The 17339-nt window shown below is 39.5% G+C and overlaps 1 protein-coding gene and 1 non-coding gene across 6 annotated transcripts in view; both read left to right on the forward strand.

Moving 5' to 3' along the window:
* The window catches only part of DERA (deoxyribose-phosphate aldolase), a 138822-nt gene that overhangs the window by 44068 nt on the left and 77415 nt on the right, over positions 1-17339 (forward strand). For all 5 annotated transcript variants that reach the window (XR_011076022.1, XR_011076023.1, XR_011076024.1 and 2 more), the window contains exons 4-5: positions 2206-2301; positions 4487-4621. Coding sequence is in view for 2 of the 5 variants with exons in the window: in XM_068561343.1 (XP_068417444.1) it covers positions 2206-2301; positions 4487-4621 (231 nt within the window). In the remaining 3 variants the exon portion in view is untranslated. The remainder of the gene's footprint in view (positions 1-2205; positions 2302-4486; positions 4622-17339) is intronic.
* On the forward strand, positions 591-697 carry LOC137776010 (U6 spliceosomal RNA). The gene has a single exon (XR_011076132.1). It is a non-coding gene; the product is annotated as a U6 spliceosomal RNA (small nuclear RNA).

Below are 17339 nucleotides of genomic sequence, written 5' to 3' on the forward strand. Positions count from 1 at the left end.
GTTTGTGGCACCCCTGCGTTGAGCAAGTTTATCGGCACTGTTTTTCCAACAGCATTTGCTCACTTCATGTCTCTGTCACATTTTGATAATTCTTGCAGTATTTCAGACTTTTTCATTATTGTTATATTTGTTATGGTGATCTGTGATCAGTGATCTTTGGTGTTACCATTGTAATTCTTTGGCATTTTTTAGCAATAAAATATTTTAAAATTAAGGTATGTACTTTTTTTAGACATAATGCTATTGCACAGTTAATAGACTACAGTATAGTATAAATGTAACTTTTACATGCACTAGGAAACCAAAAAATTCCCGTGACTCACTTTATTGCGATATTTGCTTTATTGCGGTGGTCTGGAACTGAACCCGCACTATCTCCAAGGTCTGCCTGTACTACCCTGTAAGGTTAACTTACATTTTTCTTCATCTGCTGTCCTGTTTGAATGCAGTAAAAACCTGGATTTTATTATCTGCATGAAATAAAACATTTTCATTGGATCAAGGCCACCAAGTTTACTATTTAGGAATTTTTTTACAAATGGCACTCTTGTTAACCTCCAAGAACAATGTATCCAAAATATTTTATTCTAGTGCTTGCTTTGGCAGCACATATACTAAAATTGGAACGATACAGAGAAGATTAGCATGGCCCCTGTGCAAGGATGACACACAAATTCGTGAAGCGTTCCATATTTTTTTTAAAAAAAGAGTTAAACATAAAACATGACACCATAAAACTCCTAGAAGAGAGCATAGGCAAAATATTCTCAGACATAAATTGTACCAATGTTTTCTTAGGGCAGTCTCCCAAGGCAATAGAAATAAAAACAAAAATAAACAAATGGGACCTAATCAAACTTGCAGGCTTTTTGCACAGCAAAAGAAACCATAAAAACAACAACAACAACAAAAACAAAAAGACAACCTGTGGAATGAGAGAAGATATTTGCAAATGATGCAACAGACAAGGGCTTAATCTCCAAGATACACAAACAGCTCATACAACTCAACAACAGAAAAACAAACAACCCCATTGAAAAATGGGCAGAAGACCTTAATAGACATTTCTCCAAAGAAGACATACAGATAGCCAGTAGGCACATGAAAAGATGCACACCATCACTGATTATTAGAGAAACGCAAATCAGAACTACAGTGAGGTACCACCTCACACCAGTCAGAATGGCCTTCTTTAAAAAGTCTACACATAACAAATGCTAGAGAGAGTGTGGAGAAAGGGGAACGCTCCTAGACTGTTGGTGGGAATGTAAGTTGGTGCAGCCACTATGGAAAACAGTGTGGAGGTTCCTCAGAAAACTAAAAATAGAATTACCGTATGATCCAGCAATCCCACTCCTGGGCATATACCCAGACAAAACTATAATTCAAAAAGGTACATGCACCCCTATGTTCATAGCAGCACTATTCACAATAGCCAAAACATGGAAAGAACCTAAATGTCCATCGACAGATGAATGGATAAAGAACATGTGGTACATATATACAATGGAGCACTACTCAGCCATAAAAAAGAACAAAGTAATGCCATTTGCAGCAACATGGATGCAACTAGAGATTATTATTCTAAGTTAGAAAGACAAATATTACGTGACATCACTTATACGTGGAATCTAAAATATGGCACAGATGAACCTATCTACAGAACAGAAATAGACTCAGAGACATAGAGAACAGACTTGTGGTTGCCAAGGGGGAGGGGATGGGGGAGGGAAGGACTGGGAGTTTGGGGTTAGCAGATGCACACTATTATGTATAAGATGGATAAACAACAAGGTCCTACTGTATAACACAGGGAACTATATTTAATATCCTCTGATAAACCATAATGGAAAAGAATATTAAAAAAAGAATGTCTATATGTGTATAACTGAGTCACTTTGCTGTGCAGCAGAGATGGGCACAACATTGTAAGTCAACTATACTTCAATTAAAAAATATAATAAAATTAAAAAAATATATATATTTTATTCTGTAACCGTGATGATGAGAAAATGATCCACGTTGTTAAGAGCCAGAAGGGAATGTGGAAAGTAAAAACCTTTTAATTTGTTGCAGCATCGTAGGGGAATTATTTTTTCTCTCATTTTGATTTCTGCCAATGTTGAAATATAAATAATAATTAAAAGCATATTGTGTGACTTGAACTTCACATAAACTAGGCTGTTATGATTTCTTTCTTCATAGGCATTACTACAGCTGCCGTTTGTGTTTATCCTGCCTGCGTATGTGATGCAGTAAAAGCACTAAAGGCTGCAGGCTGTGATATCCCAGTGGCATCAGGTAAAATTTGTGGCTTCTGTTGTCGTTTTATCAACATGTTTCCAGTTCTTCAACTCAGACACTTTGGGGTATTACCTCTATAGTTTTATACTATGATTTTAATTAGTTTTATATATTTAATTGGTTGTATTTATCTATTATTTTCATATTTATTAATTGCCTGTTGAGTAGCAGACACTATATATATTAATTCCTAAGAGTATAGAACTGTATCTCTGTCCTTAAAGGAAACTTAGCTGTTTAGGAGGAATAGTCAAGTTTAAAAAAAAATTGTAACACAGGACATATAATGTTATTTATATGTAAAATATAACAATAAAGATATGCAGAAGGTACGGTTGTAACTCTGAGTGGGTAGTGATTTATTCTGCAGAGGTTGATCACACTCACCGGGTAGGGGGCTGCTTCACAGAGGAGATAGTAAGACCCCTGCATTGGGTCTTAAGGTTAAGGAAGAGTTTAGAGAGTTGATAAGCTTAGGAATGGCATTTTAGACAGAGGAACTAGCACATGTGAAGGTGCAGAAGCACAGTTCAGGGAACTGAAATGGGTTTGCAATTGTTGGATCCTAAGGTAGGACAAAGGCAGAGCTTGGGACTTGAAGCTGGAGAGGTAGATTGGGGTCAGATCCCATGGGGAAACGATATCAGGCCGTGGCATCTGGGTTTTATTTTGGTGACGGGGAAGAAACCAAAGGATGTTAAGCAGAGACATACCATGATCCGCTTCATGACGTGGTTAAGTTAGGGGATGGTAGTGGACAAATTATAGAGGGGTGAAATGGAGTTAGTTAGACTCATCACAGGCCGCGTGGGAGATGATGAGAGCCACCCCCAAGCCTGAAAGATAAAGAAAAGAGAGTGTGTTCAAGAGTTTTTGACTTAAGATAGATGTAGGGACTTCCCTGGTGGTCCAGTGCGTAAGAATCCGCACTCCCAATGCAGGGGGCCCGGGTTCGACCCCTGGTCAGGGAACTAGATCCCACATGCTGCAACACAAAGCAGCAAAGATCCGGCGCAGCCAAATAAGTAAATAATAAAAAGAAAAAAAGAGTTACTGACTTAAGATAGATGCAGTAGGAGAACGAGGCATGAGGGAGGGAAAAGTCTTACTAAAAGCTTCCCTGTATGTGTGTGTGTGTGTTTACATATGGATAGATACATATAAAATTAGATTCTCCTTTTAAAAGGTATTAGAGGAATATCCTGGTGCTTTAAAGAAGGAAGCTAAGAAAATCATTAATTTATTTTATTAGGGATACATCAAAAGAAACAGACTATACAGTATTTATATACAACCCATTTGTGAAGATTCCCAGAGTATTTGGCAGCTAGCTACACCTTTATCAACCTTCGTTTTTCATTAGCCCCAGTCAATTCAGCTTTTCCTTTATACAACAGGGAAACATGCTTTCCTCTAAGGTAGCAGACCCAAGGAATTTTCATAACATCAAGGAAACATGAAAGGTTATCTTCAGACACAGGAATGGAATTAATGATTCGCATGTTAAAAATGTTAATACTTTTTCCAAAGTGTCATTGTGTTTTTATTTTCCTTTTATTTATGCGTGGCCCTGCTCTTCCCAGTTCACCCCTGCCCCAGTTTTGTGGACGAATTAGGTGCTTTTCCATCGTGCAATATCTCCCCTTTATTCTCATCTGCTTGGCTGTTCATTTTAAAATAGGCAGTGGGAGGAACCTATATTACAGTTTGGTTACAACAGCTATAAATGTGAATGAGTAAATCATGACAGTGATAGCCAACTTGGTCATGAGTAGGATCCAGAATTAACTAGTGTCCATCAAGACAGGGCTGTAGCTACTGTCTTATGACTTTCACTTTGACGATGACATATCTTCTTAATTGCTATTTACTTAAAGCACCCCCATGAGCATCTCCGTAGCAACTTAATTTCAGGTCTTCCAAAGGATATAATGCTAATACTTATCCTAACGTCAGTACTATATAAAATTGCAATCAGTTTCTTTACACTTCACTTTGCAAGGTAGGCATGAAGTTCTAAAGTGTCATTCATGCTTTGGTCTAAACGCTCATTTTTTTGGTCTGAAATTCTTTGTTGAGATACTGACCAGTTGAAATTTGTCTCCCTCCTTCCCTCTCTCCCTCCCTCCCTCCCTCACTACCTTCCTTCCTTTCTTTTTTTTTCCCCTTCTTTCTCTACTAGTGGCCACTGGCTTTCCAGCTGGGCAGACTCATTTAAAAACACGATTAGAAGAGATCAGATTGGCTGTGGAAGATGGAGCTTCAGAAATTGACGTGGTAATTAACAGGACCTTGGTGCTGACAGGCCAGTGGGAAGGTAAGTGCACACACATCCTTACCCAAGAGGGAGACTTAGTTCTTCCCTGGTCAGTCAGATGGCAAGGATCTCATAAGAGGCAGCATGGTTTGGACGTCCCTGTTCTAGATTACAAGTCACTAGATCAGAGGGTGAATTAAGGAGAAAACGCGACCAAGATTGCTCATCCTGCCCACCTGCATGAACTTTTTAGATCCCTTTAGGTGATTAGTTATTTCCATGCAATGGATCATTAACTTTTATTCTATTCTCTGCTGTTTTGTTACTCAAGACAAAAATCACTCCAGGCGAGTCTTCTATGCAGAGTTTATTTTAATATGATGGAGGAAGCTTCCCTTTTTTATGTTAATCTTTGTGGATTTTGAGGATATGGGATTATTAATTAGTCTGCTAAGTCTGTTTTTACTCCTGTTCTTGAACGTAGCTCCTCTGGGTATTATTACATATTCACCTTCGAGATTCCTGATTTACTATCATGTCGATTACAATAGGACATTTCCCATTCCAGTAACAAGCTATTATTTTTTTGAAGGAATTGATTTTACCTCTGCCTTAAATGTATTTTGTATACTTAGAGTTGTTGATAGCTAAAATAAGTACAATTCTGTATTTCAGAAAAATCATTGTAACAAGTAGTTTAACTAAAAATTTTTAACACAGTCATAGGATAAAGCCAGAATAATGTGTTGTCTCTTTAGATATGTGAATATCAAATAATTGGCGTATTTTATTCTAATTACAAAGGTTATACCTTCTCACTGTTAAAAACAAAAGTTCTAACCAGTAATAAAGTGGATGTTCTACATAATCTCATCCCCTACAAATAACCCTTGATAACACTGCAGTGCACAACTTTCCAAACTTTTTTCTCTTCATATACACACATGCAACTCCCATCCTTCTGTTAAGTTTAAAATCAAAATTTTTAGAAAGTGAAAAAATTAAAATTAAAAATAGGATTATATTTAATGTATTTTTTCTTAACCTACCTATTGGTCTTGCCAATATCTCATAGATATCTGTGACTCTACCCATCAATCCATCTATCTCACCTGTAAATTATAATTCCATTGTTTATCCATTAAGAATTGCTTTTAGTTTTAGAGCCACAAAGATTCAGTCAATGGTTTAAATGCTCAAGGATTTACTCTCTCACATAAAGTTGGGAAGTAGGTATTTCAGGGGTATTGTGAAATACAAAGTTCTTGGAGACCTGGAGTACTTTTATCTTCCACTTCCAAAGAGTGTGGCTTCTGTCCTCATATTCAGGGACACTCCATTGTCTGTGATGGCTTTTGAAACTCCGGCTTTTACATTCATCTCCCAGACAACAGGAAATAGGGGCTTGTCCTGTCCCCAAATCTCACACGCCATCTTTGCTTACACCTCATTGGCTCTAAGTGAGTTCCATGGCCAGGCTTGGCTGCAAGTGAAGCTGGAAAAGGTAGTCTTTTGGCTTAGAACATTAGCTACATTCCCATACATTCTTTTTTTTTTTTAAATTTATTTATTTTTGGCTGCGCTGGGTCTTTGTTGGTGCACGCGGGCTTTCTCTAGTTTCTGCGAGCAGGGGCTACTCTTCCTCGTGGTGCGCGAGCTTCTCACTGTGATGGCTTCTCGTTGCAGAGCACGGGCTCTAGGTGAGCGGGTTTCAGTAGTTGTGGCACGCAGGCTCAGTAGTTGTGGCTCGTGGGCTCTAGAGCGCAGGCTCACTAGTTGTGGCGCACGGGCTTATTTGCTCCGCAGCATGTGGGATCTTCCCGGACCAGGGCTCGAACCCGTGTCCCCTGCATTGGCAGGCGGATTCTCGACTACTGTGCCACCAGGGAAGTCCCCGCATACGTTCTTAATATGTTAGATGGTGCACATTTCTGTGCCTTAATGGAAAGGAGTTGGCAGGGAAAGAGAGTGGGCTGCGTGAGCCAAACAGGATGTGATCATAAAAAGCCTCACAGCAAAGGTTGAGGCAAAACAACAATAACAACAATGTTTAAATAAAAAGATTTATGAAGTCAAAAGGCACAGCCGTCTGGACCGTGAGCTATGAGGCAGGTCATTTCAGAGATTCCAGTAGCCCCTGGGAGCCTCCCTGTATTCCAGGAGAATCCAGTCACTAGTACAGCAATTCTGAAGGATCTAGGAACAAAAATGTCAGGCCATTCCCATTGCCTGATACTCCCATCTGTACTTACCAACATTTTTTAAGCCTTGCCAGGTTAAATTCTTGACAGTTCATAAATATCTTTTTGTGCTTTTGATTTTTGATCCTTTTCTTATAGTTCATGTGTGCTTTGGGCAGTTGCAATCATTCTTAAATGGCTTATTTTAAGTAGATGTCCCTTGTCCCTGTATATTAATTCTGCTTGTCTGTTCCTTGTCATAGATTTCAGTTAAGATTTAAGGCCTAGAGTAAGAAAAAAATGAGTAAGCCTAATAACTTAAAACAAATCTAGAAATAAACTCTATGTCATTTAGTTGGATAAAAAACTGTATGTCTTTTATCTTTTATTAAGTAGTTACAAACATAGAAGTATAGTTTATATTTAAACTTGTGCTCATGTCTCTAGAATACTACTAATTGGAAAATAAAATACAATAGAAGATGAGATTTGATGTAATTGCCTTTCCCTTAATGAACTAGGAATGGTTGTTTTTAAGAACTGATAATTTCCCAATAACAGACATTCATGCAAAATATAATAACACATCTTTGTCCCAGACCATACTTTTCTATTAACTCTTTTTATGGTGTTAATAACCTCTTGACCCAAAACAAATTGAAAAGGAACATTTAATACTAGAAATTTAATTCTAACTAGAAACCTGCAAATGTCTTAGGCCTTTTTTCACTGCAGTGTTTTATCTTAATTTCAGTTCTCAATTTGATTACGTATTGTATTTTTCGGTGTCGTGTTTTAATATTAGCTGTTTACTAAAATATGAGCCTAACATTGATTTCTTGGAATTTGCTGATGGAAGTGCCTGTGAGGCTGTTACACCTTCTAATCCAGGATCCTCTTCTCTGTGCGCTGAGGTGTGTAGGACACTGGTTAAAGCACAAAAGAAAGAATCTTGTTTTCTAAACCTGGCCATTCAGAGTGTATCTTCACCATTTCTCGTGGTCACAAGGGTCCACAGTTTAGGGTATGAACTCAAAGGGGAGACTGCAGAGGGCTCGTATTCCTCTTCTTGGATTCTCCTTGACGACCATTTAACATCTACTCCCTCAAACTTCTAACTTTTCCACCCACCTTGAGGCTCCTTAAGTACTGGCAGACAACCTACCTGCTGCTTCTCGGGAAAAATAGAATCTGTTACGCAGGAACTTCTCACTGTCCTTGCATCAGATCTACTTCCCTCACTCCTCCTCTTCTCCTTCCTCCTGAGTCCAGTCCCTGGGCCGTGCTGTGGCTCCCACCTCCTCCCATAGTTTCACAGCCTTGGTCCTTTTATGGGCCATTCTTTTCTCCTGTAGCCTCCACCTCTCTCTGCTAGCTCATCCCATCAGCATCCAAGCATACATCCAAACATTCTATTTTTTAAAAAAATAAATGTATTTACTTATTTTTGGCTGTGTTGGGTCTTCGTTGCTGTGCACGGGCTTTCTCTAGTTGCGGCGAGCGGGGGCTACTCTTCATTGCGGTGCGCGGGCTTCTCATTGCGGTGGCTTCTCTTGTGGAGCACGGGCTCTAGGCGCGCGGGCTTCAGTAGTTGTGGCGCACGGGCTTAGTTGCTCCGTGGCACGTGGGATCTTCCCGGTCCCTGCATTGGCAGGTGGATTCTTAACCACTGCGCCACCAGGGAAGTCCCCGTCCAAACATTCTTATCCAGTAAAAAAAAAAAAAAGCCTACATGTCACCATTCCTCCTCATCCCCAGCTGAGTCTCCCTTTCCATTCTCCCCTTTGTGGCTGAAATTCTTAAAAGAGCCGTATGTACTTGTTTCTCTTGAATCTGTTCTTTCCAAGATAACAATGCCCTGTTATTTTGCTATGCCCGGGAGATACTCTTCAGTCGTTTAGCTTTGTCGTGCAGCAGCAGTTGACACAATGGACCGTTTCCTCCTGGAAACACTCTCTTGTCATGGCTTCGGTGACCCTACTTTCTTCAGGTTTTCCTCCGTGTTTCTGATTACTCCTGCGTCTTGTTTGCAAGCTCCTCTGCCTCCTCTGTCATCACTGGAAGTGTCGGGTCCTCAAGTTCTGTCCCAGCAAACTCTCAGACTTCTCAGACTCTGCACACTCTCCCTTGGAAACCTCCTATCCTCACTGATTTCGGCTGGTCCCTGTGCTGAGGACCAAACCTCCAGAGCACGGAACCCCCATCTGTCTGACTCTGGAATCCGCGTTCCATTTCCCCACTAAAATGATTCCCCATGAAACGATGCTTTTCATCGATTAGTTTCACATAAGTAGACATTCAAATTCAGTGAATCTTGACCAAAGCAGAGAATCTAGCCATTTTAGAAAGAAATTCATTAAAAAATATTTACATTTCCCCGACTTTATTTACACTTTCTATTAAATACAGTTTTTTCCAGATCATTCAGAACTATTGTATCAGTGATTATAGGCACCTCATTTTATTTCACTTCTCTCTGTTGCATGCCACAGATTTTTGCAAATTGAAGGTTCGGGGTAACCTCGTGTCAAGCAAGTCTGTAGGCACCGTTTTTCCAACAGCATTTGTTCACTTCATGTCTCTGTGTCGCATTTTGGAAATTCTCAGTATTTCAAACTTTTCCATTATTATTGTTATATTTATTATGGTGATCTGTGATCAGTGATCTTTGATGTTACCATGACAAAAAGATTATGACTTGCTGAAGGCTCAGATGATGGTTAGCATTTCTTAGCAATAAAATATTTTTTAATTAAGGTGTGTACATTGTTTTTTTAGACATAATGCTATTGCACATTTAATACATTAAAGTGTAGTGTAAGCATAACTTTTATATGCACTGGGAAACTGAAAAATTCATGTGACTCGCTTTATTCTGATGTTTGGTTTATTGTGGTGGTTTGGAACTGAACCCGCAGTATCTCTGAGGTTTGCCTGTATATTATCCTGGAATCCAGTGATGTTCTTAGGGGCTACTGAAGTCTCCAAGGTGACTTGCCCCATAGCTAATGGTCCAGGGTGCTGTGCTGTTTTTGGATTTTGTATATCTTTTTATTTAAACATCTTTGTTATTGTTGTCGTGCCTGGTCCTTTGCTGTTAGGCTTTTTACTGTCAGCTCGTTATACTGTCCTTCCCTCACTCCTTTCCATCTGGGTACAGAAATGTGCACCATCTGACTTACTGCTCCGACAGTGGTTTTAACTGGAGAGGGTGTGGAATGTATTGCTGGTTCTCAGAATTATCTGACAGACATTTTCCGATTACTGGCCCCAGCTCCCTTCCTCACAGAATCTATCACATTCCCCTGAGTATGTGTGATATCAGAATTGGGGGTTGGATGTAAGGGAGGAGTAGGAGTCTACGCTGAAAATCACTCCAGGTGATCTTAATTCCACCCCTTCTTCCCCTGCCATCCCATGGTCCTAAGGAGAAGCACTAACTTGGAGCATCTTTTTTTTTGTTTGTTTGTTTTTAATACACTTCTAGTTCTTTCTTTTTGGCCCTGCCATGTGGCATGCTGGATCTTAGTTCCCCGACCAGGGATTGAACCTGTGCCCCCTGCACTGGAAGTGTGGAATCTTAACCACTGGACTGCCAGGGAAGTCCCCCAAAACTTCTAGTTCTTGATTCTACATCGTTTAGGTGCCGCATAATCGAAGCATTGCTGGATTTACATATTGATTAATTAGTCCAAATCGTATCTCCCACGTGTTGCCATTTATTTAACCTGCTCTGCAGTTAGCCGTGAACAGCAGGCTTAAGGAACAGTGTTACTCTGGTGCGTTCAGCCAGAGAGACATCTACTTCTGTGCTCTTGGGGGGATAGTTCTCCTCTCCCTGGGAAGACTGTGCTCTGAGATGAAGAGAGCAGCTCTCCTGTGCTCTACCGGGAGAGAGGGGGGGGGTACCTAGCCCACCAGATGGGTCAACTGTCATTGGAGGCACAGACCCAGAAGGGATACATTGTGGAGGAAGAAGAGGGGGTCACTCCAGGAGACCCGAAATAGTTGGTCTGTGCAGGGTCTTTGCATTAGACAGAACTTGGTTGGAATCCCGGTGCTATCGTCAGTAGCTGTTTGCTCTTAGGCAAGTTACTTAACTTCTCTGTACCTTCTGTGAGGTAAAATAGGAATAGCGGTATCTACTTCATGGGGTCATAATAGGGATTAAATTAGACAGTGTGCGTAAATTGGTTATCCTGTTGCTTGGCCCAGATGAATCCCTCCTTGCCAACTGCGGTTTCCTCTCTTTCCCCCTCTTCCTCCTGATGAGGATAGTATGTTGTCAAGGGAAGTATCGACACAGCACATGCATTGAGTTAATGAAGAGGAACTCCCACGGGTTTTAGTATTTATAATTTTGCTAATTTACACTGAGTCCTTGGGCAAATACTTCACTTCTCTCTGCCTCCACTTAAATAAGCTACCAGTGAGGGGATAAGACATAAGGCCTTCTGCAGTCTTTCAGAGCTACAACGGCCTGTGATTTTATATTTGGTGTTTTCATTGTCTGTGTGTATTATTCCAACGATAAGGACTTGTAACACGGTATTTTTTAACGATGATACTGAAGTTGACACCTCAGTTGCGTTCCATAAACAGTTGTTCGAAGAAAGAATTCACCAGAAGAGGTTCATCATCCTATCAACCTTATTGAGCAGGTTTTGAAAATTAAGTGCATTCCGTGTCCTGTAAACATACAGAGGTGTTCGTTTTTTACTTTTTTATGACCTTTCTCTCTCTGCTGCATGTATTTACCTAATACATTACCAGTGACATGGAAAGGCTATCAGATTCAAGAATCTTCCAGGACCTTGAGCTTATTGAGAACTAGAACTGGCTTTACTAGTTTTTGGAAACCCATTCCACACTGGAGCACCAGCACACGTGACTCCAAAGATGGCTACTTCTGTGACATTTTTCCAGCATCGTGCGTTCAGAATCACAACTGGAAATGCTGCTTGTCTTCTGTATCCAGAGCCTCACGTACTTTGTTTTACCCCGTTCAATTCTTCAGCTTTGACTTGCTTTCCCAAATTTGGTTTGTGGAGGACATGCCTCATGACTCTCAAGAGCTTTAGGGTGAGAGAATGAAATATTCCAGCCGAAGCCACAGTATCTATCGTTGCGTTGCGTGCAAGTGGATCTTGAAAATCTTGACTCTGGGCAACGAGTTATTTTTCTTATTCGCTTATTTTTACAAAAGAAGGGTGGTAGAAAGAACATCTCTTAAAAGAAGTTAGGATTTTTCTTTGTTTTGGAGAGCTGTTAATCATAGTGTCTTATGAGAAGAGCAATCTCTAAATGTATAGACACTTTCTGGGGAGGAATCACATAACTCATAATCTGTGCTTTCTGTTTTGAGGGTTGTTTATAAAAGAAAAAAATCTGGAGATACTTACGGCAGCTGTATGCTTTTATTTTATTATTATTTCTTTTAATGCTACGATTCTTCAAAACTTCAAATACTATTGACAAAAATGTGTGTGTTTTATCTCTTGCAGGTTATTTTACTACCTCGTGTTTTAGCTCATCTCTGTTTTAGTCTTACAAGATTAATTAGTTGCCTTAGTGGATGACAACTGTTGTTGAACATTTTGTGGCTTTTTTAGATGAAAAGGTTGCTGTATAATTCTATATTAAGTGTTTGACTGTACATATAATTATCTTAAGAGTTATTTTCAGGCCACTCATGTGCAGTGTTGAACATCTTTCCGGTACTCAAAAAATAACTGCTTAGATCTGTTCGTTAACAGTTATTTTTGAAGTGACTTTGAATAGCATGAAACATAAAGGGAAATCTACTTCATGCCTTGTAGATAGGAGATACTGTCTTTAAACACTTGGATTCTTACTCAGTTCATAATTCCTACACATGAAAGCTTCACTAACATAGTTTTCTATGTCTACAGCAGTGCTTTTTCCAGAAAACTTAACAAGTTGCCAGCAGCCACAAAATTAGGAATCTGTTTTTCCTTTTAGGTGGGAGCCGGAAAGAAAGAGGATAATTTTAGGTAGAGAAAAATAGAATGCTTTAGATGAGAGTTCCTGCTAACACGGGGAGGCAGAAGGTAGAGCCCAGCGGTCACCCTGTTTTGGATGCTGTTTGAAACTGATGCAGTGTGAGCCCCTCCACCCCTCGGAGCAGTAGTCTCATGCACACAGGCCTTTCCCAGAGTGGCTGAGTTCTCTGAGTCCCACCAGGGACCACTCCACCAGCACAGCGCCGCCTGTTGTTCCCACTGGCAGTGACAAGCTGAAGGTCAGGCTATGACCTCCGTTCCTCTTCCTCAGTGTAGCACCCGTAGGAGGGATGAGACGGGACAGACAGGAGACCACACCTCTGCTGGTTGTGCCGTTGTATTGATTAAGCATCCACAACGTAGTCCATCCTGGGTTTTTCGTATACCCACTCTCACCACTCCTGAAAACCTCGTTATAAGTCAGAACATTGATTATCAGCTTTCTTAATGTGACATCACTATGCCAGCCACTTCTCTGCTGTGTGTGTTTTGTTAAATTTTGCATTATTCGGACGAATTTGCAGTCGAGGTATTTGACTTCCATTTTCATTTGTGAGTCACCTTTTATAATAGCCTTCCAAATTATTATTTTTCTGGTACGTGAAAGAATTGTTCTTTCTTTTTTTTTTTTTAAGTGGGGAATTTTCCGTTTCTGTAATGTTTGAATTTTTAACAATGAGTATGTATTATGAGTATGTGAGCAGAAAAATTAATAAATGCTCTAAGGAATATGTCATGATGTATGCAAAGACTTAACTATAAGGGTGTTTGCTGAAGTATTGTTTATAAGAGCAAAAAATCTGAAACCTTAAATATCCAATAATAGAAAGATGATTGAATATATTATTTACGACCATGCAATGGAAGATTGTACAGCCATTAAAAATTGTGCTACAGACCTGTATTTATTAATTTGGAAAGATGTCTACGATATATCAAAGGGGAAAAAAGCAGGTTATAAAATAATATGTGCCACATATAATCACACATTTTTTTTTTACAAAACAGTAGAACGGTTGATAGTTTCAAAAGCCCTCCCATGAGAAAAATACCTGGATGCTAAATAAATTACAACAGCATTTGTTGTAACTTTTTAACTTTTATTTTTGAATAATTTAAAACTTACAGAAGAGTTACAGAAATAGTACACAAAACTCCTGTTTTCTCTTCACTCAGATTCCCCAATTATAAAATTCTACCCCGTTTATCTTTTTGCCTTCCCTCTCTCTCTCTCTCTCTCTCTTTGTGTGTATGCAGATAGATATCAATAGATAGATTGATAGAGATATAGATATAATTTTTCTTCAAATTATTTGAGATTAAGTTGCAGAGCTGTTGATCCATTACTATTAAATACTTCAGTGTGTATTTCCTGAAAAGAAGGACGCTCTTATACGAAGCCGCAGTACACCATCAAAGTCCGGAAATTAGCACGATCATACTACCATTAAATCCACAGACTTTGTTCAGGTTTTGCAGATTATCCTAGTAATGTTTTAATTAGGTCCAAATTCAATTGTTACATGTCTCTTTAGGCTTCTTCAATCTGGAATAGTCCTCAATCTTTCCTTGTGTTTGAAGAATAGAGGTCTATTATTTGGTAAAGTGTACCTCAGTTTGGGTGTGTTGCGTGTTTTCTCATGATTAGGTTCAAGTTAGGTATTTTTGATAGGAATAACACTGAACTTTTGCTCTGTTCTTCTCAGTGCATTATTTCAGGAGTCCCAAGATGTTGATTTGTCCCATTATTGATGATGTTACTTTTTTACTTGGCTAATATGGTTTCTGCCGAGTTTCTCCATTGTAAAATTAATAAGTATTTTGTATTTTAATAGGTAACTAACATCCATTATGAATGGAGATATTTTGAGACTACGTTAATATCCTGTTCCTTATCTAACTTGTACTCAGTTGTTTTAGTGTTCATTGATAATTCTTCAGTTATTACTCCAATAGTTGCCAAAGGGTGATTTTCTAATTCCATCATTTCTTCTATACTTATTAGTTAGCATTACCTTCTCCTCCCTCCCTTTCTTCCTCTCTGTAAGAACTCATGGGTGCCTATTTTACTCAGTTGATTATAATCTATTACTATCATTATTTATTTTGGTACTCAAAGTGTCCCAGAGTTGGAAAGTGGCAGCTGCTTCAAACTGGCTCCTCTGTCCTTTTGACATGTTTCCGTTTTTCTCTAAGACCTTCCTTGTAATTCTTATAAAAGATATTTCTGGCTTATTTTCAGCTTTCTCTGCCCCAGGCTTGGAATCAGCCATTTTCTCAAGGAGCTCTGCTTCCTTTTATTGAGGACTGGTATTTAGAAACCAAGATCTGGGTGCTAGGTGTACTCATTGCTACCGCGTTGTTGTTTCTAGGCCTTCTCAGTGGAAAGCTCTACAAAATATGTGAATGTATACAATACACATACAAACACGCATACATCTGTCTGTATCTATCTGTCTATCTGTCTGTCTTAGAAACATGAGTTCACGTGGATAACTTCCATTACAAGCCAACAGCACATGGTTTATTCTTGCCCTCTCCTTTTCTGTATTTATGCCTCTTTTTCTTGTCAGTGAGAAATTTTCCTCCGATTTTCATCAGTATAGTTACTTATTTGCTCAATTCCCTTGTATGTAACAATCTCTTGACCGTGCAGGCTGTCTCCCTGGCCCAGCACTGCATACTCAGGCTGGTTGTGCTTACCAAGTTTTCCGGAATTCTCAACCCTCACTGGTAAGAGCGTCCCTCAATGTGTAGAAAACGCTTTGAGAATTTTTGAAGGAAGATGCTTTGAAAACTTGGAGGATTCTTAATTCTTTTGGGTAATGAATCCTAATGAGGAATTTTTTGGAAGGAGATCTCTTGCACTTATTACTTCACTTGTAATTTCCTCCACATGTATAGTCCTGTAGCAATTATATAAATCTACATCCTGCTGCTGTCCTTTCCTGCAAATGAAGGAGGAAACCCACCCATTAGTTTTTCCATTGTTTTGCTTATTCATATTGTAAGGAAAGTGAAAGTTGAGTATGGTAAAGGACATTATGACTTGAGATTGACTAGGTTACATTTCAGCCATCAGGTTGCTTTGATGCGCATATGGCATTTATCTAGTTTCCAGGGTGACTATTACTGCAGTGTCAGGTGCTCATAACTACCTGTGCTTCTTGTGGCTTCCATGGTTTGTGTTGGAGTGAAACGGTTTATTTATTTATTTCTTTTGTAAGTAAGATCTGTAAATTCTAAGTATATTTTTATAAGTATTAGGACAGTACTTGCTTTGATTTGTTTTTTAAAGTTATTTTTGGATTTCAGAAACTACATAAGGAAAAATATGGAAAACTAGTATGGAATAATTAAATGCTTAGCAAATGCCTGGTACTCTTCTAGCTACATGTATTCTTTTATTTAATCTTCCCCAAAATACGTGAGCAAACTGAAGCCCCCTAAGTAATTTAGGCTTAGAAAAATTGTAATTCCTGCAAGTTTACGTGACTAGCAAGTAGCCAAAACTGTCTTATACCGGCAGTCTCTGCTATCCAAAGGAGCATGGGCTCTGAGTTAAAACAAACAAAGCTAAAAGAAGTTTGTGATATAGTAAACTAGACTTCTGTTCTAGTGCCCCAAAGAGGTCGTATCTTATGTTCTTTAGGAAACGTAGCTCATGGTGTCCTCTGCTTTCACCAGTCCCTTTGCGCTCTGAACGTGATACGCACGCAGCAGAAACTGTAACGGCATCACCGCCACTACCAGCAGCAGGAGAACAAGTGACTGACATTTCCCTGATTGTTAACTAGGTGCTGGATACTGTCCTTGGAACTTTTAATGTATAGTAACCTATTTAATGCTCGAAATAACTCCACAAAATATGTGAACCTCTCTTATCCCCATTTTATAGATGAGAAAACCAAGGCAACGGTTAAATAATTTTGTGCAGATCAAACGACAACGTAGTTTAGAGCTAGGATCTGAATCCAGCCGTCGGAGCACCCACACTGTTGCCCACTACACCATACTTCCCCAGTCTTCTGTATGTGTTATACTGGAGTCGTGGGTTAAAAACTAATGAAAACAATTCTGATTAAGCTGAAAAGGGATTTGTTAGGAGGATGTAGAGTAGCTCCCTGAATCAGTGGGAAGCCTGGAGAACCAGGCTTAGAAAACAAGCAGGACCATGAAAGAGTAGGGAGCCGAGAATAAGCCAGCTGTGCCACAGGAAGAGGCTGCTTACAGGGCCGCTGCTGGTGTTGCTTCCACCGGCCAGCACGGGTACCATGCTGCTGGCTGGTGGCCTCTGGACTCTTGGATCTGCTGCCATTGCTGATGCTGCAGTACTGAGGAAAATCCCTAACTGTTCTTCATCTTTGCATCACTCAGTAAGATTCAAAGGACCAAGGAGAAGCATTCATTTGATGGAGCCCAGGCAACGCTTTAAAAAGGCCAGACTTGGTGGGTGCTTCTTGATGTAACTGTCCTGGTGTACTCTGGGCAGAATGGTAACAGAAACAACCACTTTCCCAATGTTGATTTTTAAAGATTTAAGTTATTTGCTCAGAAAACCTTGATCCTGTTATG

The sequence above is a fragment of the Eschrichtius robustus genome, chromosome 13, assembly GCF_028021215.1.
Source record: "Eschrichtius robustus isolate mEscRob2 chromosome 13, mEscRob2.pri, whole genome shotgun sequence".
Lineage (NCBI taxonomy): Eukaryota > Metazoa > Chordata > Mammalia > Artiodactyla > Eschrichtiidae > Eschrichtius > Eschrichtius robustus.